This window comes from Danio aesculapii, chromosome 5 (assembly GCF_903798145.1).
Source record: "Danio aesculapii chromosome 5, fDanAes4.1, whole genome shotgun sequence".
Classification (NCBI taxonomy): domain Eukaryota; kingdom Metazoa; phylum Chordata; class Actinopteri; order Cypriniformes; family Danionidae; genus Danio; species Danio aesculapii.
In genome coordinates this window covers 16117672-16140883 of record NC_079439.1, presented here as the reverse complement: position 1 = coordinate 16140883, position 23212 = coordinate 16117672, and the positions used below count along the sequence as shown (strand labels likewise).

Genomic DNA, 23212 nt, shown 5'->3' with positions numbered 1-23212 from the left:
TGATTACTTTGAGTGAGATATTTATCAGCTCTGCTTTTGAAAATGTAAATGAAGGGGTAGTTCACCCAAAAATGAAAATTCTGTCCTCAATTGCTCACCCTTTACTTGTTTTAATCCTGTCTGAGTTTCTTTCTTCTGTTCAACACAAAAGAAGATATTTTGAAAAATGTCAAAAACCTGTAACCATTGACTTTCATAGAATCTGTTTTTATTGCTATAGAAGCATTCTTCAAAATATCTTCTTTCATGTTCAACAGAAAAAAGAATCTAAAAAAAGTTCTGACCGAGGGAAGGGTGAGCAAACAATGACAGATTTCATTTTGGGGAACTATCCCTTTAACGGTTTAATACACAGTATAGTGACTATATATTAAAAAGGTTTCACATTTAAAATATAGAAATTGTTGAACACAAAATAAGATATTTAGAAAAATGTCAAAAACATTGACTAGCATCTGCTTTTCCTGCTAAGGAAGTCAATGATTACAGGTTTTCAACATTTTTCAAAATATTTTCTTTTATGTTCAGCAAAAAAAAGAAACTCATGAAGGTTTGGAACCACTTGAGGATGAGTAAATGGTGAGTTAATTTAGATTTTGGGGTGAACTATCCCTATAAGTTGTCAGAATAAGACCATGTGAGTAGCTCATAATCTTGACCAATAATTCGAAGGTAATTCCAAAGTCATAAATGTATTTTGTATGCTACATTGTTAAATGTATGCTACATTGTTACTAGAAAGATATCAGTTCTTTTAATTATCACTTTGACATTCTCTTTTGTAGAGTTAGATATTTATCAGTTTATTTATCTGCTTGTGAACATGTAAATAAAGTTATAGTTCACCCAATAATGAAGATTCTGTTATCAATTACTCACCCTTTACCTCATAGAATAAGACCATGTGAGTAACTCATTATCTTGACCAATAATTCCAAGGTATATCCAAATTCATAAATGTATTTTGACACACTGCATGCTACATTATATTACAAAAAAGATATAATTAGTTCCTCAAAATATTAATACACTGTGACCCCAAAATCCTTGACTGATGTTTTTGTTTCTTTCTTCAGGATCATCAATACATCCGTGATGACATTCCTCATCGGGACCACCGGTCGGACATTCGACCGTCCTCGTCTGAGCGAGCTCAAGCTCACAACTATAAAAACCGTGAGCGCTTCGCCACCATCAAGTCAGCCTCACTGGTGAGCAAAAACAATGACATCATCCTTACTCCTTCTCCTTGTCACCCCCCCCCCCCTTTCTTTCTTTCCTTTCTTTCATCCTTAGCTTTAATACACTCTATGGTCATTTCTCTCTCTTTCTCTCTCTCTCTCCCTCTCTCTCTCTCTCTCTCTCAGTGGTCTTTCTCCTCCTGTTTAACCCTCTCTTTATTCGAGAGGCAAAAGAAAAAAAGCTCCTACTTTTCTCTCTTTCACGTCTGTTGTCAAGGCAACGTGATTCAGTCAATAGCCAGCTGCACTCCTCGCACGAGTCATTGGTGTTGTTGTCTACTATTAGTTAATATGGTGTGATCCAACACAAAAGGGTTTTCTCTATTCAACTGGGTTTTAGGATTTAAAAAATCTACTTTTTTATGTAAAGCATGAGGTCAATGTCAGATAATTAATACAAATAAAGAATTTGCAATGCAATTAAGCAGGGGGAAATAATCTATTGTGACGCAACCACCCTAATTGAGGAATATATGGAGATCACGGGCAGGCAACGCAAGTCGATCACCGTATGCTTGGTTTAGATGATGATGTCACCTGTTTTGGCTGTGTTTTGCTGGAGTTTGAGCGCCCTCTTGGGGCAGACATGTGCAGTGGACTTTGTCTGATGCTACAGACACTCATCTATCATTTCAGAGGATCACAAAGGAGTTTAGCTGTAGTGGGTTTATTTGTGTGTTGCACCATTCTGCTGTGTTTTTTTTAATCGACTTAAGTATGAGTCTTTATTTACTGATATGGTTTTTATAGTTGTGTCGAATGAGACTCAAGGTATTGCAGGGAAAGACAGTCTTTGTGTTTCATATGAAAAAAGCGTTACGGAGGGATGAGGTGTAGAAAGTAAGATGGGAAAGATGAGAAGGAAGGAATTTGTGAAATTGATAAAAGTAAGTGTATTGGGAGACTGTATAGGAATAAGAATGTCTGGGATGCATAAGAATGGCCATTTACTACTACAGGAGGTGAAATGTAAAGGTTTTATTTGACTAAACCTCAAATGACGTCATTCTATTGTGACTAGGCAGGGGCCGGTATAAGATTCTGACGGTATGATGGCCTTAGATAAAAATATCACAGTTTCACGGTATCGCGGTATCATGATTACTGCTCTAAAACATATTCTTTTTAAATGTCTGGGTAAAAACAAAAACTTTTTACCCTTTTGAACACTATATTTTATTTTGAGAAACATTTAAAATATTTTTGAGCAGTAAACATGTCAGGCTAAAGTAATTATTGACTTCTGCTGTCGTCATTTGTTTCAAAAACAGATTTTTTTGCAATTTAATACAGCATCTTTGGATATATTTTCTGCTGACGATACTTTTGTCCTAAAAAACAAAACAAAACAAAAAAAAACATAAATAAAAATCTCACACATACCTTAGGAACGGTATTGCAGAAAATTTGACGGTTTTAAAACCTTGACGTTTCCAAACCGCGGTATACCTTGAGAACGGTTATCGTCCCAAGCCTAATTGTGACACATTTGTTCTTGTCTTTCTTTTTTTTTTTTTCTAACTGTTATTAATTTATTCGTCCCTTTTCATAGTTTAGAGTCCTACCAGCAGTGTTTATATGGACCCTTAAAAGAATAATTCACACATTTCACATTTAGTCATCGGGGGCCGGGTGCACCAAGTTAAAACGTAGCCTAGTTGTGATTTAAAGGGACACTAAGTTACAATTTACGCACTACTAAATATTTTAGTGTTGCACCACTGAACTTAGTTTAAACGTAACGCTACGTTCCAACTAAATATTTACGGCAGCCTCCCGCATGTATAACAGTATAACAGAAAAGAGACAACAGTGAGATTAGTTAGTGGAGCTCGCCATCACAATAAAGAATGATCGCCTTCTACTCACAGCCTTATTTTCCTCCCAAATCTCGTATTTTTTCCGGTTGTGAAAGGAGTTTCATTATTTTTAAGGAGTCTTTTGTGTTAATTGTATCCATCAATTAAAATGAGAATTTCTTCATGACAGAGTTCTTCTCCCTGCTCTTTTGTCTTTCATGTGTAAGATATATAAAAAAAAAAAATCAAGGTTAATGTTTTGATAACTTTATGTGTATTTCGCGTGCATTCGCGGCTCGCGATGCAGGTGTGTGCGTCGTCTGCTATTAGTGACTGACTTTGATTTTAATATACTATAAAAATTTTAGTTATAGATGCATTAGTTGCAGAATTTTAAAGCTGTTTATCGATTTAAATGCTTTTTATTTAATATTACGTCATTCAATACGACTGCACATGACTTTACGGAGAGCTTACGACCTACTAACTGTGGTTTGCCCTAAAAACATGTGGTGCAACCGAAGTAAGAACAAATTTAGTTACAAACTAGCTAGTATTGTGTTGTAGGTCTTAAATCATTTTAAACTGGTCTTAATTGAACAGCTATCCAATCGGGCCAACACCCATCCCATCACTATCATTCCATCAGTTTATTTGTTAACTCTTATTTATTAACTATATTTACCTACTCCTTTTATATTTATATTTATAAACATAGTTTAATTATCTTCCTTACAATAACATTTGGCAACGGTGGTGCAGTGAGTAGCACAATCACCTCATCTGGGTCAGTTGGTATTTCTGTGTGGAGTTTGCATGTTCTCCCTGTGTTCCTGTGGGTTTCCTCCAGGTGCTCTGGTTTCCCCCACAAGTCCAAAGACATGCGCTATAGGTGAATTGAAGCTAAATTGTCTGGAGTGTATGTGTGTGAGTGTGTGTGGATGTTTCCCAGTGATGGGTTGCAACTGGAAGGGCATCCGCTGCGTAAAACTTATGCTGGATAAGTTGGCGGTTCATTCCGCTGTGGCGACCCCAGATTAAACTAATGACTGAATGATCAATTACAATTGTTTTTAATGTTTTTTTTTTTTTATGTTTTAGCTGGGCCATTAGAAAAAAAAATCCTTAATGTTTGTTGTAAGTCTGAAATTTCATTCGTAATGGTCTTATAAAGGTCTTAAAAGTCTTCAATTTAACTTGATGAAACCTGTAGAAACCCTGGTCATTTTTTAAATTCACCCTGGTGTTGTCCTTGTGTTGTATACACTTCTTTTTTCTGGACAATGAGAGGATAAATGTATAAAATAAATAATTAAATCTGTATAATGGTCCTTTTTTAGAGCAATTTATCATTGGTTCATCCCTTGAAAGATCTTATGTATTCCAAGTGTTCTCTGGCTATACAATAGGGTTTAGTGAATCACAAAACATTTTATGTTATTAACTTACAAAAAGTCAATTAGTCTTTATGCATGACTATTCAATTCAATTCATCTTTATTTCTATAGCACCTTTACAATGTAGATTATGTCAAAGCAGCTTAACATAGAAGTTCTAGTAAATTGAAACCATGTCAGTCCAGTTTTCAGAGTTGAATTTCAGTTTAGTTCAGTTCAGTGTGGGTTAATTTTTAGTGCTGAAAGTCCAAACACTGAAGAGAAAATCCATCGATGCGCAGCTCCACAAGTCCCAAAACCAAGCAAGCCAGTGGCAACAGTAAAAAAAAAAAAAAAAAAAACTTCACCAAATGACGAAAGTGAAGGAAAAAACCAGGCTCAGTTGGGCATGACCATTTCTCCTCTGGACAAACTTCCTGTGCAGAGCTGCAGTCTAGGCTGGACATTCATCGTGGAGAAGCGGCAGGTGTGAGTAGGTCACTGGCAGGGGGGCTTGGGCGGTTTCCAAATTTTGATAGCGACAAACCTCAAAAGTCTAAATTTTTATTTGACTATGTCCCTAAAGGAATTTTTTTACACTGTGTGGAAAGAGACTATTTCCTTCAAGTATTTTGTCACTACATCAGTGCAGGTTTTCCAATGGACGTAGGATGGTAGTTTCCTATATCCAACCTTAGGTTCGAGGTATTTCCATCTCTCGCAGTCACCGTTTTATTGCACAATTTGCAAATTGCCTCGTCTGTATTTACCTCCTCTCCCTTCTCATTCGGTCGAAGCCTGAAATACAGTACGTCCAAACTGCAGAAGTTGTGTTGTTTTTAAGACCAGGTCACTTGGTGCACGACTTGCCATCTTTCCCCACCTCTCTCCTTCTCCTCCATGCTGTCCTGTGATGACAACCACGCATACGCATTTTTAGGCATTAAATAAATTATATTTAATATTCAATTCTTGTCTTCTATATAAGTGGCATTGTTTTTTATGATGGTATAACTGTATTGAAACTGATACCAATGCTATTTTTAGATACCGCTGTATACCAAATTGCCGCCCAAGTCTACTGGCGGGTGTACAGGCTGGCCCACGGGATCAATACAGAGACTCGTCTGTCACTGGGGTCTCATACTCTTCACTCCTCCATGACCACCACAGCATCTGGTCAGGATACATCCTGGTCTAACGAAAAACAGACTAACATAAGAGCAGATGCTGTTAAAATTGTATATTTTTCAAAACTTATAGTATAATTTGCTAAAATTCTTGTATTATTAAAGCACGAAATGAATCTATTCATGAGAAAAAAAAAAGGAACCGTGTCCATATAGTTAGTTCATGGAGTTGAGTGTCTTCATAACAGAACTCGGGTTGCCAGAATTAAAGTTGGCCAATGAATGCAATCATTCAAGGAAAAATTGATTCTGTGTGAATCAAAGTCAACTAGCACAATAAATTAGCTAGAAATGCCACCAAAAGTGTAAAACATTGGTCAAAATGTACATTTGCACACAAAATGATAACTGAGAGGAGCTTCGAGATGCCATGCTTGCTTTTTTTTAACTGTCAGCAATGGAACTCACAGGATTGTGGCATATCAAAGGCAGTGAAGGACATGTCTATGCTGCCTTCAAAATTCAATCTGAAGAATAACCTTCAGAGACAGACAAATGAAGCTGAATTTGGATTCAATCCTGCCTTGCTGCCTTGACATCTTGGAATGCTCCGTCCGAAGAGAGCATTTTAGGGACGCAGCCATTGTCAAAAGCAAAATGATTGGTCATTGCAAGAAACTGAACATTATTTACAACTTTTAATCCACGCCATCAGCAAGCAGTATTGACCAAAGGTAAAATGGTCTAAATGATGTTACCTTTCTTGTATAGACTTAAAAAAAACAGCTGATGAAACTAAGACTCCACCGAGTGCAGACCTGAATATTATATACTGTATGCATAGGCCAGTGATGTCCAAACTCGAACGTGGAGGACCGGTGTCCTGCAAAGTTTAGTTCCAACCCCAATCAGACACACCTGAGCTAGCTAATCAAGCTCTTATTAGGTTTTCTAGAAACATCCGTGCAGGTGTGTTGTGGCAAGTTGAAGCTAAAATCTGCAATGACCATGCACTTGCCTTATACCTCTTACGCTCCCAAAGCTGGTGGTGGCCTAAGACTTTTGCACTGCACTGTATATGTAGGCCTATGTGAATCCACTTAGGATGCCGGTCTGTGTTACCTTTAACCTGGAGGCGTTTCTGTCACTCCTTCCCATTCTTCTTTTGCCGCCAGGGCTTAATGCAATCACATGTCCCTTCGGTCGGGCTGATAGGGGCATTTAGGCAGAAAGCTTTTGGATTGGTGACTGGTTTACAGTGGGGCTACTGATTCAGGGCGATTAAGAAATTTCCCCCTTCAACAGGCGTCTCATGTGACTGGCCTACTAAATGCTGCTTACCCCGCGTGCAGGGCCAGGCCTCTCTGAAGACCCCTTTCATTCGCAGCGCACCTGCGAGGAGAGAGGAGAAGCAGTGTTCGCCCTCTCTCTTTATCCGCATCCCTCGCCCGCCCGCTCTTTCTCTCCCGGTGGGTTTTGAGCGAGTGCTTTTGGGGGATGTAGTGCAGGCGACTCTCAATGTTCTCGCGGGTGGTTTATTTCGCCAACATGTTTGGCTTGAGGAGTTCAGGTGGGAGTTACGAGAAACTCAACGAACAGTTTGATCTGGACACGCCCTTCTTTCAGGTTTGTTTGGCAGGGGGCAAAGGGAATGCTGGGCTTTTGTTTCGTTTTATTCATTTATATATTAAGCGGCATCAGTAACATTCGGGATATGGAAGATGCACAGTGGGAATTTTGAGATGTGTAATATTCATAATTGGAACTTTTTTGGGGGTAACATTTTAGTGCATTTCACTGGCTTATTGTCTGTCTATTTTTAAGATATTGGCTGTTTATCAGTACTTGTAAAGTACATATTCTGCATGATCTTATTCTACAGTACACTCCTAATCCTACTCAATACCTAAACCCTAAAACTACAAACTGAACCCAAGCTAAAAATCTTTTCTTAAAATTCTACTGAAAGTAAATGGTTGCTTGCATCTTGCATAGCATCAGGGTGAATAAATGAATAGTATTTTTTCCCAGTAGACAATTCTTATAATACTAACTAATTATGTGAACAGAGCTACTAAAATCTTATTATAACTCCTTTAGTCTCAACTCCGCTATAAACATATATTTAATGTCTGTCTATATACTGTACTGTGCAAAAGTCTTAGGCCCCCAGTTACATTTGTTGTTTTAGTGAGGATATAATGGCATTATATATTACTTCTCATTGTCTTTATCAAAATACATCCAGAAAATACAGGTTCTAGTTGGATTTTTTTGGGTCTCGTTTAAGATATATGAAGGAAAGAGATAGAGAAGGATGGAAGAATGAATGAAAAATACTGGAGTTTCTGTCTTGATTTGATAGAGCTGTTGACAATATTGCCTGAATTGATAAATGCTGAAAAGTACAGAAAGATTTGTTCATTTGTCATGTAATTCCTATTGAAAATAGCTAAATTTCCTTCCACCTATTTCCACCCTTCCACGCATAAAAAAAAACGGTTGATGGAAACGCCAAGATGCGCATCAATGTCCATAAAAAGCATATGGGCGAAACTGCATAAGATTTTTCCTCGGGTATCTCCACTCTGTATTAGGTGTAAAGCAGCAGAAGGATCCCTAACCCACTTGATATGGTTGTGTCCTAAATTACAAGAATATTGGGAAAATATATTTGAATGTTTTTCTAAATCCCTCCAAAAAAATCTTGAACCATGTCCACTTATAGCTGTTCTTGTGATATTTAGAAACTTAGAGATGTTTAATGAATATGAAAGACAAGCCATGTTATTTGGTATGGTATTTGCCAAAAGGGTGATTTTGAGAATGTGGAAAACTAAATCTCTACCTAAATTTGGTATGTGGAGTAGAGATATCGTAAACATGCTTGCTTTGGAGAGGTTGAGATATATCAATAATGTCAAATTGCAGATATTTGATAAAACATGGGGACAGATATTAGAACACCTTAATGCATTGGAAGAAATACAAGCATAACCAATGACCCCTGTCAATAACATAGTAAGTAAAGATCGAGTGTAATTGATATTCACTATTCATAATCTATAATGTGCCCAAACTATTATTTGACAATAAAACTATAGTCAGGATTATGCATTTTTCTGGTAATACAGGAACAATGTCACTTTATAATTGCTTTTATTTAGGCTTTACCTGACCAGCTAAATTATATTTTTGTCCCTCTATGTTCTGTTGTTCTATAATAGGTTAGCGTTTTTATGTATTGTATTTTATATGTATTATTATTGTATTGTTTTTTGTTGTTATTGTTTTTGTTTTGTTGTTTCTCTTCTGTATTTTGTTGTGGTTTTGTTGTTGTTTTATAAAATGCAAAAAGCACATAAATAACCATTTAAAAAAAAACATATGGGCATAATTGAGTAGGTTAAACTTTTTAGTCAATAAGAAAAGATGCGCATAAACCATGATGGAAACACTTTTACCGAACAAATTCCAGTATGCGCATTAAAAAAGGTCATGGATCTTGTTGTAAGAGAATATGTGAAGATAAAAATGTGTAAATGGACAAACCTGCCTCTTTGTAAAACATCCAAAATGTTGTTTTGGTCTAAAACGCCTTAACCATTTCCCTATCAGTGTAATTATATTATTATTGACCTCCAGAATCAAGAGTGTCTGTGCTCTGCGTCTTACGCCTTAAAACACCACCATGCGTTCGCTGCGTGTCAGGATTGCCTTCTGAGGCGCAAGTCATTTATTAAAAGAAAAGATTCACGCAGCTTCTCCTACCACAGTAAATTCAGTTTTTACTGTTGATATTTACTGCCAGTTTATCAGGAAGTGACGATTTTGTTTGCTTTGACTCGTTGGATGGAAACTCTGCTTTATTCGCACATCTTTTATGCGATAACCCAGTTTTGCGCATAAGGTTAATTCGCGGTTTTGGATCGAAACATAGCTAGAGACAATGATCCCAAACACACTGCTAATGCTAATGAATCCTACTCAATACCTAAACCCAACTACTACCTTAATAACTATTAATATGCAGCAAATTAGGAGTTTAAGCTAAAGTTTTCTTAATAGAGTTGATGCTTTTAAAATAAAGTATCACTTTTTGTCACATTTAAATATTGCGCAAAAGAAATTGAGATGTGTATTTTAGTCATCCATAATTATTTTTAGACCATAATAATGCAGTTTTTGATAATTTGAATGTGCCTTGTGATATAAGAACTTGATATAAGATCAATATTTCATATCTGCTTATTTTATTCTTCCATGAAAATTTGATTTTTTTCTATTTTGCTTTATATTACCTGATTTAATGAATAATATTAAATGTATATCTATTCAACTTGACTTAAATAGAGTTCAAGATCTTCATATTTGCCCATATGGCTTTATGAGGGTGTTTTAGAGCCATTTCCACAATAAAACATGCCAATAGATATTAAAAATATAAAACACATATCAAAGGACCTTTTTTTTATTTTTCTCAACTGGAGACATGTCTTTAACCTGATGCCTGAATTTAGATGATATGACAGTTTCTTTACTATTGGTGTTGTTGAGTTCTTCACAATTCTTGCTTTTCTAGGGATGTTTTAGTAACATTCTCACAATAAATTTGCCATAATGGATTGAAAATGCAAAATAAAAGAGATGTTTTCAAAAAGTAAAATGCATTTAACATGATTTGCGCAATTTAAATGATTTGCAATGGTCTTTTTGTTTTATTTCTGGCGATTTTGCATCTCTCTTCCAAGATATTCACAGTCCCAGCCTATTTTGTGGGGTCGTTTTAGAAACATTCCCACTGTAATTAATGGGAATTAAACATTAAGAAGAGAAAAAAAGATCATCTAATGATGTAAAATGTGTTAATTAGTTGAAAACTTTGTTAAAACAACCTTTGCTTGCCATCATTTAATTGTTTGTTGTTCCCAAGAACACTGAGGTGCCTATACAGAACACAAAAATCACATAAATATCACGTTACATATCTCATAAGTTCCATTTTTCCTTTTTTGTCTAGGTGACACGTCAGATCCATGAACATGAGCAGGAAAATGAGCTCCGAGAGCAGATGTCGGGCTATAAACGCATGCGACGGCAACACCAGAAGCAGCTGATCGCTCTGGAGAACAAGCTGAAGGCAGAGATGGACGAACACAGACTGAAACTTCAGAAAGAACTGGAAACCCACGCCAATAATGCCTTCATCGAGCTGGAGAAACTCGCCAAGAAGCACGCCATCCAAACAGACAAAGAAGTGGGTGATCTTTATTTAATCTCCTGCTTAAACTCCACATTTTATACTGTAGCTGCTTACCAATCAAATGGAGGGTCTGATGAAATTAGCAGGATGTTGATTAGTGATTGATATATTGGTATTATTCAGAAAGAGTATTTTGGGACTTGTATTATTTCAACAAGTTAATGTTCTATTCAGTATTACCAAAATTAAATTAGTTCAAAAGTTCAAGCAGGTCACGTGAAAACACTCCCATGTTTATATTATGCTGTTCTATATTGCATGTTAAATATGTAAATAGCCAAGGGATGCTCACTAATTATTCATGCAGCATATGTTGAGAATGTTAATGAAAATGGATATGAAGTTCTTGAATAATTTTTGGCTTTAAGACCTGGTTTAACAGTGAAAAGAAGTGATGTATTGTTCCAATGCTAATAATGATACATTTTATTTAGATGAAAACTCTGTCGGCTGATGAGAAGAAGTTTCAGCAGCAGATTGTGGCCCAACAGAAGAAAGAGCTCACCACCTTCCTCGACAACCAGAAGAAGCAGTACAAGATGTGCAAGGAGAAAATCAAAGAGGTGCTTGTTTAGTTCATACAAATTAACATGATACTTAAGGCGCTTTTTCACTATTGGACCAAACGATTCGGATTGCTTAACCAGACATCCCAAGTTGGGAAAAGTAATTTCCGGGGGAGACAGAGATGATTTGCAGGAAGTTGCGGGTGTGTGTGTGGTTGTTGGGGGGGTATATGAAGAGGCGGGAGGGATGCAGTTGAGAGGGGTGCGCAGCGTATTTGAGGACCGTTCAGGAGATGAACAACTCCCAGGAGATTATCATTCGTTTGCGTGCATCCAGGAGTCTCTATGCATTTGCGGGAGACTCCCGGAATTTCCAGGAGACTTGGGATGTCTGGCTTAACTGTTCTATTTTGTGCCCATCTGGTTCAGCCAGCACAGAAACTATTTAATTTTATAATCTGGTTCTGATAACGGAACTCATTGGAATGTAATACAAATGCGCCAGTTGTTGCCTTCGTAACATAAGTTTAAAATTAATAGCAATATGAATTATTTTTGTTTTTGGGAATCCTTTCTTCTGATATTTACTTTGTTGAAAATCACTAATTCAATAGCGCACTTTTGCCTAGCCAGTTTTGGAAACCCTGGTGCCGAACAGTATGGTGACGTCATGAGCACACATGCTTTTCCAGTCCAGCATGGTTGTCTAATGGTACCTAGAATTCCGGGCTAAGGATGGTTTGTTATCATGCCTTGCCATTCCAGGCTTATGTGGAAACCCAACCGGAACCGTTCTTGACTGTTGTTAGAACAGTTCAGCGCAATAGTGGAAAATTGGCTTTAAATTTACTCTATTTACTAATTCTAAATCGTCTTTTAATCTATATGTACATTCACCATGTCCTCTAGAAAATAATTTATGGTACAGACTTTTTCCAAGACTTGTTCCAAGTCCTACCATACAGCGCATTACTTTAAAGTAGTTTCGCATAGAAAAATGTCATAATATAGCAAAAAAGATTATTGGATTGCAAGTAGACAAGATTTTCTGATTACCTTCTGTGGGTGGTGGGGGGGGGTCTGGGACCGATGTTCACGTTTAATCTCTGGCACTAGAGATATCTTATCTCTGAAGTTCTGTGAGAAACTTTGCCATGAAATGTGAGGGCTTGGACGTTTCTACGTTCTCCGGGATGCCCAATATGCGAAGATTGTTATGCCGCGAGTGGTTTTCTAAATCATCTGCTTCAGTTTTCAATTTCTTGTTGTCCTTTCCTGACTGGCATTTACGCCATGCTGTTCAGCGATGTTTCGATGTCTGCGATCTTGGAACTATGGTAAGAAATGATAGCCTGAAGAGTAGCTGTAGTGGCGCGTATTTCTGCAAGAAATTCAGTTCTCAATGCAGTAATTTCCTCATGTATTGTTATAATAAGCAACTCTTTTAAAACAGTTGCCGTTGACTCTGAGGAGAGTGCGGCCATTTTGGGATTGTTGTCAATTTTAGCAGGACCAGGTAAAACACGCTTGGGTTTAAGCATAATGACGATGAAAACAAGTTCTAGCTGGATTTGAAAGGATCTTTACAGTTGTGGACGTCCTTTTTGAACCTTTAAATCCCAAAATATCCCTTTTAATTGTTTGAATTGGTTCAAATTTACTGAGCGGCTTCCGGATAAGTCTTACTCTCTCAGCTGCACACCAGAAGTCCTATGCCCAGTGTTTGTATGGGATTTTTCTGATCTTCTGATTCAATATTCCATACAAGCTCCTGCAATGTATGTTGTACTTATGAATATGAAAGCAGCGATGGGGGGAATAACACAGAGCTGATAGCTGCAAAACGATGCCAAACATTGTGGTTTTGTGGTAGAATCAGAGCTAATAAGAGTTTTCTTTTCATCACAGGCTCATTTGAAATATGTGCTTCAGCCTACACATTAATGAAACCAGTTTATTATTGCGGTTTATTGGTAAAATTTATGCTATGGGGCAGTATGAATCCAATAACTTTAGTTCCTTTTCACGTTGATAAATACCAGAATACTTAAGTATCTATGATTTGCAATCAAATACGTTTACCTCCCCTATTTATCTCCAGATTGGAGCATATCAGTTTGTTCGGTAGTGTACTTTGTACAGTGTTATACTTGTGATTCAGAGTGCTTGGGTTTGAGTCCAGTGAAGCACAGTTCCACAAAAGAAATGAAAGTAATGTAAAATCAAGGTAAAACTATGTAGTCGCAGTGCACTTTCATTCATTTTTTCTTTATGTTTACATTTGAAAACCGCATCGTTTGAATATAGGGGAAGGGTTTACGTCAGTGGTTTGCTAGATGATATATACGACAAGCCTTGTCTTCTTGTGGATGTACAACAAAACATACCATAAGTAGCGCATTTCAGATTGGTAAAAAGTAGACAGCACCCTGTAGTGGATTGTAAATCTGAAACAGGCAACGAAACATTCCTGTTTTGCAAAAAATGAAGGCTGACGCACATATTTCCAATGAGCTTAGGCTGTTTTCCATATATTATTTGTATAAATTATGAGGTATACATTTTTTGGGTGAACTATCCCTTTAATACAATATTTAAACTGGAGTGAGTGCGGTAAAGAGAACTAATATCATATCTTTGCATAGTCCTTCCATCATGATGTCTGTGTTTGTTTGTGCAGGAGATGAGTGAAGACCACAGCACGCCTAAGAAAGAGAAGCAGGAGAGGCTGTCCAAGCACAAGGAGAACATCCAGCACTCTCAGGCTGAAGAAGAGGCTCAGCTCCTGGGTCAGCAGAGGGCTTTCTATGACCGAAACTGTAGGGCCTTCAAACGCAAGATCATGATCAAGAGGCACGAGTTTGAGCAGGAGCAGTTACGAGAGGTGAGCAAGTGAAAGGCTAAGTCCTATTTTTAAAAAAAATAAATAGTCTAATGTTCACAATTTGTGCGTCACTTTTATGTGGCAATTATGCATTAGATTGATAAAGTCTTTGTATTGACTTATACACTATTACAAAACATTTTTAAAAAAATGCTATTCTTATTAAGCAAGTTTATTTATATAGCACATTTCATACACAGTGACAATTCAAAGTGCTTTGCATAAACAGGAATAAAACAAGACGAGGATAAAAATAAAAACAAATAATATAAAAACAGATTAAAATGTGTTAAACTGGTTATAAAAGAATGAAAAAGAAAAGAAAGACATAATAGTGCAATATGTCGCACATAGCACAGTGTTCATTCAGTAAAGGCACAGCTAAACAGACGTGTTTTCAGTCTTGATTTGAATGTGCCTAATGTTGGAGCACATCTGATCATTTCTGGAAGCTGATTCCAGCAGCGGGGGGCACAGTAGCTGAAGGCCGATTCACCCTGCTTTGACTGAACTCTTGGAATTTCTAGTTTATATGATCCTAAAGATCTGAGTGATGTTATGGTTTGTATTCAGTGAGCATATCTGTAATGTATTGAGGTCCTAGGGCATTTAGTGATTTATATACAAGTGATAATACTTTTAAAATCTATTCTGAATGTAACTGGGAGCCAGTGTAAAGACCTGAGGACAGGTCTGATGTGCTCTGATTTTTCTGGTTCTGCATGAGCTGCAACTGTCTGACTGCCTTTTTGGGAAGGCCAGTGAGGAGTCCATTACAGTAATCCACCCTGCTGCTGATAAAATCTAATCTAATCTAATTCTTGCAATGTTTTTGAGATGGTTTTGAGATGCTGATTTAGTTACTGCCTTGACTTGACTACTGAAACTCATATCTGATTCCAGAGTCACACCAAGATTCTTGACCTTATGTTTTGTTGTTTGACCCTTAGAGCCAAGGTACGCATTCACCTTGAGAACCTCATCTCTGTTTCCAAACACAATCACTTCAGTTTTCTCTTTGTTTAACTGAAGAAAGTTTTGGCAATCCAACTGTTCATTTCATTAATGCATTGGCAGAGGGTGTCAATGGGGCTATTCGTTTTATATTCATCTCAAAATCTTGAAAAAATGTAAGCATTTGTTTTCATCTTGAGCACAAAATTAGCATATTAGAATGAATGTCACATTGAAGACCTGAAGAATTTCATTGTAAAATATGGTGAGTCTAAAGGCCCGTGCACACCGGGACAATTTTTGCTTGCGTTTTCAATCAACGTTTAATGCCTCGTGACTAAATAAAGAGCGCCAATGTCATCGTGCACACCAGCTCGCAAAATGGCAGGCATAAAAGCATCAGTTTTAAAGAAACATGTCATGCTTGTTTTTTTTTTTTTTTTGACGCGGCCTTCTCCACCAATCAATTGCCACTTTTGTTCACGTGCACGAAGCTGCTGAAGTTACAGTAAACAGCACTTGGAGCGCTCAAGCGCAAAACTGTCAATGCGAGCACACATTGAAGAAGATGCCCAGAGGCGACATGAACGTGGAGCTGCTTATTGCACTGGTGAACGATAATCATTTCTTCATCGCTAGAGCTGAAGCTGCTACTTGAACCATCCATAACAACGAGCGTGTCAACTTTCTGTCGTCATTTTCTGTGTTACAAGCAGGTGTCAGAAGCTTGAAGTTGTATAGCGCTATCTAACGTCATAAAGTGATTTTGCAAACTCTTCTGCTCGACGCCAGTGAAAATCGCTTGGGATTGAATCCGGAAAAATGTCTCAAAACGCTGACGATAAACGCAAACGAAAAGACTCCTGGTGTGCACAAGCCTTAAGAGATCTTTCCTCCACCGCTAGGTTGCTTTATTAAAGAGAACAAGATTGGACTGTTTAATTTTACAACAAAAACACTTTCCTGTGTTTCCTGGTACAAATTCCTTAACAAGAGAGATTAAACAAGAAAAGAAAAGAATAAATAAATCAAAAAATGAAAATAAGAGATAAAAGGGAGAAATATATTTTTCAAAATTTTGTTATTAAAAACAGTTATGCACTTTTAGTACAGAAAATACATGCAATTATGCAAAAATGTTGAAGGAGAAGCATATATTATCCATTTTAATTGGATTTATATTCTTAGGCTCAGATATTTTCATGATCACCAGTGATCTAACCATAATAGATCACTGGAGAATATTCACTTTCACTCGGGCTACAATTTTGCCACCATATGAAATACAACTCCGTTGTCCAGCGTCCTCACATTACCGAAGACTCCGTGGACATTTTGTGAATTCGTTGTGGTCTAGGCTCATGAACAGGGGGACAGAAGTACAAGTGATGCCAGTTTCATTATGGTGGTGAAGTGAGCAGCAAGCTCCGTTGTCTTACTGTACTCCTAAAGTCACATGTTTAAAAGACAAGGAAAATGTTTTATTTAAAAATATTATGAGCAATGAAAGCTTCAAGGTAAATCAAAAAATGTTAAGTACATTGGTAGGACCAAAAAAGGTGAAATAGTTTCATTAATGCATTCACTAAATCAGCAACTTAACTCAATAGCTATTTGACATTTTTGTATAAAAACTTTTGTATTGTAAACTCTATGAATTAATTTCAATTAGAATATTTGTAAAACTTTTTGAGGTAAAGACCATACTTAAGTCCAATTTACATTCATGAAAGATATTGTTTCAGTAAAATAAAATAAGTCATAAAGGCGTCAGATTTCATCATCTGAAGGGTTTTCCTTTGGATAATGCATAATTTGAACCAGTTCTCATGGTTTGACAACTCTTTTTCAATTAATCTGATTTGAAATAAGTAATGCAGCAATGTGATAATCTCTTAATCTACTGTTAGTGTGTTAAGCGGCAGGAAACAGGAACTATTACCGGATCTAAACCCATATATGGTCAAACAGGATGCCTAATCCGGGGGTTTACAATCATGGCCCAAATTTTGTTTTCTTCATCATTTGACACACTTGGTTCTGTCTTTAAGCCTTTATCACTTTAACTGAACCACTTTCATATTTACCTAATTGTGAACCACTTGCATATCAACACCAGCTTATTTCAGTGCTTTATTTGGGTGTATTTAGATATTTTTTTTTACAGATTGTAACCTTTACTTAAGAGGATAGTACACCAAAAAATGTAAATTCTGTCAGTATTTACTAACTCAGGACTTGTTCCGAACCAGTTTGAGCCTTTTTTTTCTGTTGATTGATTTTTCTGTTTCCATTGACTCCCATAGTATTTAATTTTTCCTAGTTGAATGTCAGTGAATGTCTAACATTCTTCAAAATATCTTCTTTTGGGGAAAAAAGTAAATGAGGACAGAAATTTCATTTTTGAGTGAACCATTCCCTTTAATAAAGTTATCAATGCTATTGATATTGTTTGGTTAGATTGTTGTACAACTCATCCGACACCAGAATGTCTTGATTAGACGCGTTGTGAAAAGTCCATTACATTTATGTAATACATTTATGCTCGGTTTCTGGGCCCCAGCTAGTTATTAGAAAATCATAGGGGACTATATGATGAATTATGCTGAATTGTAATAGCACTTACAGTACTTATTGTTGCTGTTTTGTCGAGCTGATTGCCTTTATTGTTCTCATTTGGAGGTGTATTTGAATTAAAATGTCTGCTAAATGGTTAAATGCAAAACAAAAAAGAATGTAAAAACACCAACAAACTGGCAACCACCAACAACACTAGCACTGTGTTTGTAACTTTAATACAGGCAACTCATTTTCACAATCAATTAATTAATAGACCCTTTTCACATTTTCTCAGCAGCGAAAGTCATTATAGTTGGGCAAACATAGAAAGCAGTGAATGGAAGAGTAGCAGAGATGCATTTTTGCATTAAAATTTGCTCAAATAACACAAGAAAAAATGCAGAAAAAAGAAAAAGGAAATAGTGTGAGACTGATTACAGCAACTAGAAGAGAGAACAATGTCAAATATACTGTTTATAGACTCTGTAATTAAAACAAACACCTTTAATAAGAATTTTATGAAAGCTTTATTTGTTTGTTTGTTTTTTTAAACAAGAGTGGTATAATTGTAATGAGTTGTGCTGACAACAGAGATGAGGATTCAAATGCAGCTTTATTTTGGGATGGTCATACAGGCAAGGTCAATATAGGAACAGACAGGAGCATGAAGGTAATCAAAAAAATGCTAAGAATAACAGGCGAATAATCGGGACAGGTAGCAAAACAGCATAAACAAAGCAAAGGTCAAAAACACGGTAAGGCAAGAACAAGGATACACTTTATAGTGCTCACTTACAGGATACAATACTCAGCAATGATCTGTGTGCTGTGTTTATAGTCTAGGTAATCAGTCTTCACAAGCTTCAGCTGTGTGTTTACAATAAAGGAAAATCTGGGCCAGGTGTGTGGGTGAAGTACATGATGGGATCTGTAGTGCAGTTGAATGCTAGTGTTCTCCAGCAGCCTGCAAGAGCAACACTGCTGGTGATCATAACAATAATACAAAGTATAGATTTATTAATGTACAAGCATCTAAAATAAAATCTAAGTATTAAAAACTTTTGAGGATTTAAGATGCTGATGGCCGTTAAAGGCATCATCACCATCTTAAAAGGTCAATCAATCAGTCAATAATTATTTTTTTAAAGCGCTTTAAAACCGGCACAAAGTGAAGCAACGTGCTGTACAGAAGACTAAAACTCATGAACATATAAGCATATAGTTTGTAAAAATGTAGTTATTAACATGGGTAGATTTATTTAGAGGCTGTGTTTTTGGAACAGCAACTGAATTAGACACAAATATTTTATTCAAAGCTAACCCAGCATTGATTTTTGTCTTTTTGCCTGTCAGGAGCTAAATAAGAAGAAAACCCAGAAGGAAATGGAGCACGCCATGTTGATCAGACAAGACGAGTCGACCCAAGAACTTGAACACAGACAGCTGAAGACGCTACAGAAACTCCGCATGGATCTGATCCGACTGCAGCACCAAACAGAACTGGAGAACCAAATCGAATACAACAACCGAAGAGAACGAGAACTGCACAGGAAACATGTGCTCGAACTTCGGCAGCAGCCCAAGAACCTCAAGGTACCACCAGTTGTGGAGAAGCGTTCATTACTTTACTATATATAGTGAGAATTTAACCTATATGAAACATCTATGTAGGTCTCATCGTTTCTAAGACTGTGGCGGCAAAATTAATTGTGTTTATTTTTAGGAACAAGGTAGACATTACTAACATCTAACATTTGAAATTCAGCCAAAACTGATGACGTATTGACATCTTAATCTGAAAAATGTTTAAATATGCCATTGCATTGCACATTACAATAAAAGAACAAAAGTTTTAGTTTGTTCATTTTAATGTGAACTACATCAGAAATTTACACTTTAGAAGTGTTTTTATTGTTTCTTGTGCAGCTTATGATAATTAAAATGTACATTTACATCACATATTTACATTAAAATTACATATTAATTATAAATAATATTAAAATCAAAAGTTGTATCTGTAAATAATCTTTAATGGACCAGTGAAGACTTTTTCATTATCATATGTTGAAAAACGTAATGCATTAACTACCCTTACTTACACTATGGGACTGTTGAACACTTGATTCTGATTGGCTGATGAATATTCTATGGCGTGCAATTATTTTCAGATAAACACACATCTAAAGTAGTTCCAGGCAGGTCTTGACCGCCATACAGTTCCATATCACTATGGCAAATTATTTCAGTTATTTCTAGTGTTGGGCACATTACTTATTTAAAAAGTTGCATTATTTTAATACAGGGTGTCTTAAAGTCTTAAAATGTTTTAAATTAAAAAAAATAATTAAAAAATCTTAGGCCGTAGACTCTTAAATTCACTGAAATATTGGGTTGTTGGTCATTTTAAACAGGTCTTAATTTTTCTGTATCCAGGTAAAGCTAAAGTTTTTTTTTTATTTTTTTATTGCCAAGAGAGACAATCCACAACAGCTGTTAGACATTCTTACAGCAAATTCTCCAAATTAAATCCCTAAGCAGGGACAGAAAACTAAAGCAACACATCCCTTTACATGGTCTTACATTACTACAAAAACTATTTAGAGAAGTGACCAGCCCATTAGAACAAAGTCTTTAATGTTTAGCCCTGTATAAGTCTAAAATTTTATTCATAATGGTCTTAAAAGGGTCTTAAAAAGTCTTACATTTTACTTTAAGAAACCTGCAGAAACCCTGTTATAGCATCTAATTAGAAGGGGAAGTTACTACTGTGTTACCTTTAAATAGAAAAATGCAACAATAATAATAATAATAATAATAATAATAATAATAATAATAATAATAATAATAATAATAATAAAGGATTCCCCAATATTTAATGTAAAAAATGAAAATAAATAATTATAGTAAATAAATAAATAATAACAACAATAATAATAATAATTATTATTATTATTACTACTATAACATTATACACTGTTCTACACTGTTATTACTACTACTATTAGTAATAGTACTACTACTCTTACTCTGTGAGAGACACCTATTTAACGCAATATATATAATAAATTACAATAGCGGAAGAATAAAACATTATAAATAGTTAATACAGTTTTTAGGCATAAACCACAACTGTCAAACAAATATGTAAGTAATGTGTATTTATATAGAACAATATAAGTTATATAACAGAAGTCTATATACATAATAAGTCTAAAAATAAATGATACTTCTTAAGAAATGTAACAAAAACAGAGATATACTGTATATACATATCCTCTAGGTAAGCTAGTCATCATCATTTGTGGTTGTCCCACCCCCAAACACAAGCCAATCACCATCAGTTATGAGCACCTCTCACACAAGACACACACACACAGCAAAACTCAGTCACAAAAAATGATATATGCATGAATATAGTGCCACGTTTAATTAATTAGTAAAGGTAACAGCTTTGAAACTGGAGAAACGTTACTTCATTTGGTTGTTTGTTACTGAAATAAGAACTTGGTTAGTAAAGCTGTTTATTCATAATGCTGTTATTCTCATCGCTAGTTATTTCAATCCCTTACTTATCCAATAAGACCTTATTTGAAATATGACCCAATAAAGCCTTATTTTAACCATCCGCTAATACTTGACTACTATTAAATTAATTCTGTCCTAAAAAGGCTGTCAGTTTGTGTTCATAGCGCTTTGCTGTCTGTGTCTCCTGCAGGCTATGGAGCTCCAGATAAAGAAACAGTTCCAGGACACATGTAAAGTCCAGACGAAACAGTACAAGGCCCTGCGGCACCATCAGCTAGAGGTGACCCCCAAAAGCGAGCACAAGACGGTGCTGAAAGCCCTCAAGGATGAGCAGACGCGCAAACTGGCCATTTTGGCTGAGCAGTACGAGCAGAGCATCAACGAGATGATGGCGTCACAGGCGGTGAGTGAAGAAACCACACTGTTGATGGTCCCATGAAATGAAAATAACATTTTTTAGCTGTTAGTATCAGTATTTTTAGTTTAAGATATCTATGAACTAGTGTTCTCCAAAACAATGATAGTTTGCATTTAGAAGATCTAAAACCGATAGACAGGGTTCATATGGTCATGGAAAACCTGGAAAAGACTGACATGGCATTTTCCAGGCCTGAAAAAAATTTGGGAGAAATAGAAAAACCCACAAGGTTTTGGAAAAGTTATGGAAATTACAATTACATTCAGTCATATAGCAGACGTTTTTGTCTAAAGCGGCTTAAGCTGCGGTCACACTAGCGAAATTCTGTCGTATGGCGCTGTGAAAAGGGGCGGGGTTAAACAATATGATTAGATGTTAATAAAAGTGAGCGATTGCTCTACATTTTAGGCAAAGTCAGACCTAACTGTCCTAATTAAATAATTAAAAATCAAGGCCTCATATTTTATTTTGGTAAAATACGTGTAATCTAGAGGCCTTTGCCTTTGATTTAAACCACTTCTGATACCAAATAATCAAATAGAAGCCAAGTTATTATTTGTTGTTCCTAAAACTTGGATAGGAGACAAGACTTTTGTCAGGTAGTGTACATAACCTGGGGCCTCATGTATCAACGCTGCGTACGCACAAAAACTTTGCGTACGCCAGATTTCGCGTTCACGTTTGGATTTACTAATGATGAAATTAACGTGAGAATGCGCTATAATTAGGATATAATAAGGATATAAATATAAAGGATTAAAATATTACAAAACATATTATTTTCTAGCCTACATAAATATAAAAAACATACTTTCATGCCTTCATCTCGGGAGGCTTTTTCAGTTCATTCATGACAATTTGCTTTTGTATGTTATCATTATTAGCAGTATTATTTATTATATGCATATTTATATTTGTTTTATTAAAAACAAGCTTAGAATTGCCCACCTGTCAGGTTTTGGACCATATGGGCATAGCATGTCTACTTGGATATAACTCAGGTTTTTGAACACACTTCGTTATTATTGTTCATTTATTCGTTTGCTGGAAATTAGAACTGAATTTAAAAATAGTTTTGAAACGAATCTTTGTGCTTAAACAAAATTAATTATGTATAGGCTAATGGATATCTGTGTGTACAAGGTTTCCCTATCCACGAGAGTGAAAGTAAAGAATGAGGAGGTTCATCTCCCATTCTCACGCTGTAGATGCTCTGTTTAACTGTTTTCCCTCTAGTGAAATGATCAGTTTTTCCACTTCCACTTACTTTACGTCATGTAAATAGCAAATGCGCTACGGCGCGACGCAACTGACTCTTAAAGGGAATGGGAGATGAGACTCTGATTGGTTTATTCTCAAAACACACCTATAACTCATAAAGAAAATAAGCTCAACCCTTTTAGACCGTGCATCACGGCGCAAAGCGGATTTTTCCACCCTTATATTAGCAAAAGTGGATTCTGACACACCCTTAATGCGTTTGCGCGCTGCGCTTTGCACTTTGCGCATGGATCGTCAAAATAGAGACCAAAATCTTGTAAAAATGAATAATCTTAA

General features: G+C 36.1%; 1 protein-coding gene across 1 annotated transcript in view; it reads left to right on the top strand.

The window, feature by feature from the left end:
- The window catches only part of taok3a (TAO kinase 3a), a 132552-nt gene that overhangs the window by 105504 nt on the left and 3836 nt on the right, over window positions 1–23212 (top strand). The window contains 6 exon segments of the mRNA XM_056457454.1: window positions 1077–1211; window positions 10567–10803; window positions 11244–11372; window positions 13996–14199; window positions 19066–19305; window positions 21428–21640. Coding sequence (XP_056313429.1) covers window positions 1077–1211; window positions 10567–10803; window positions 11244–11372; window positions 13996–14199; window positions 19066–19305; window positions 21428–21640 — 1158 coding nt within the window.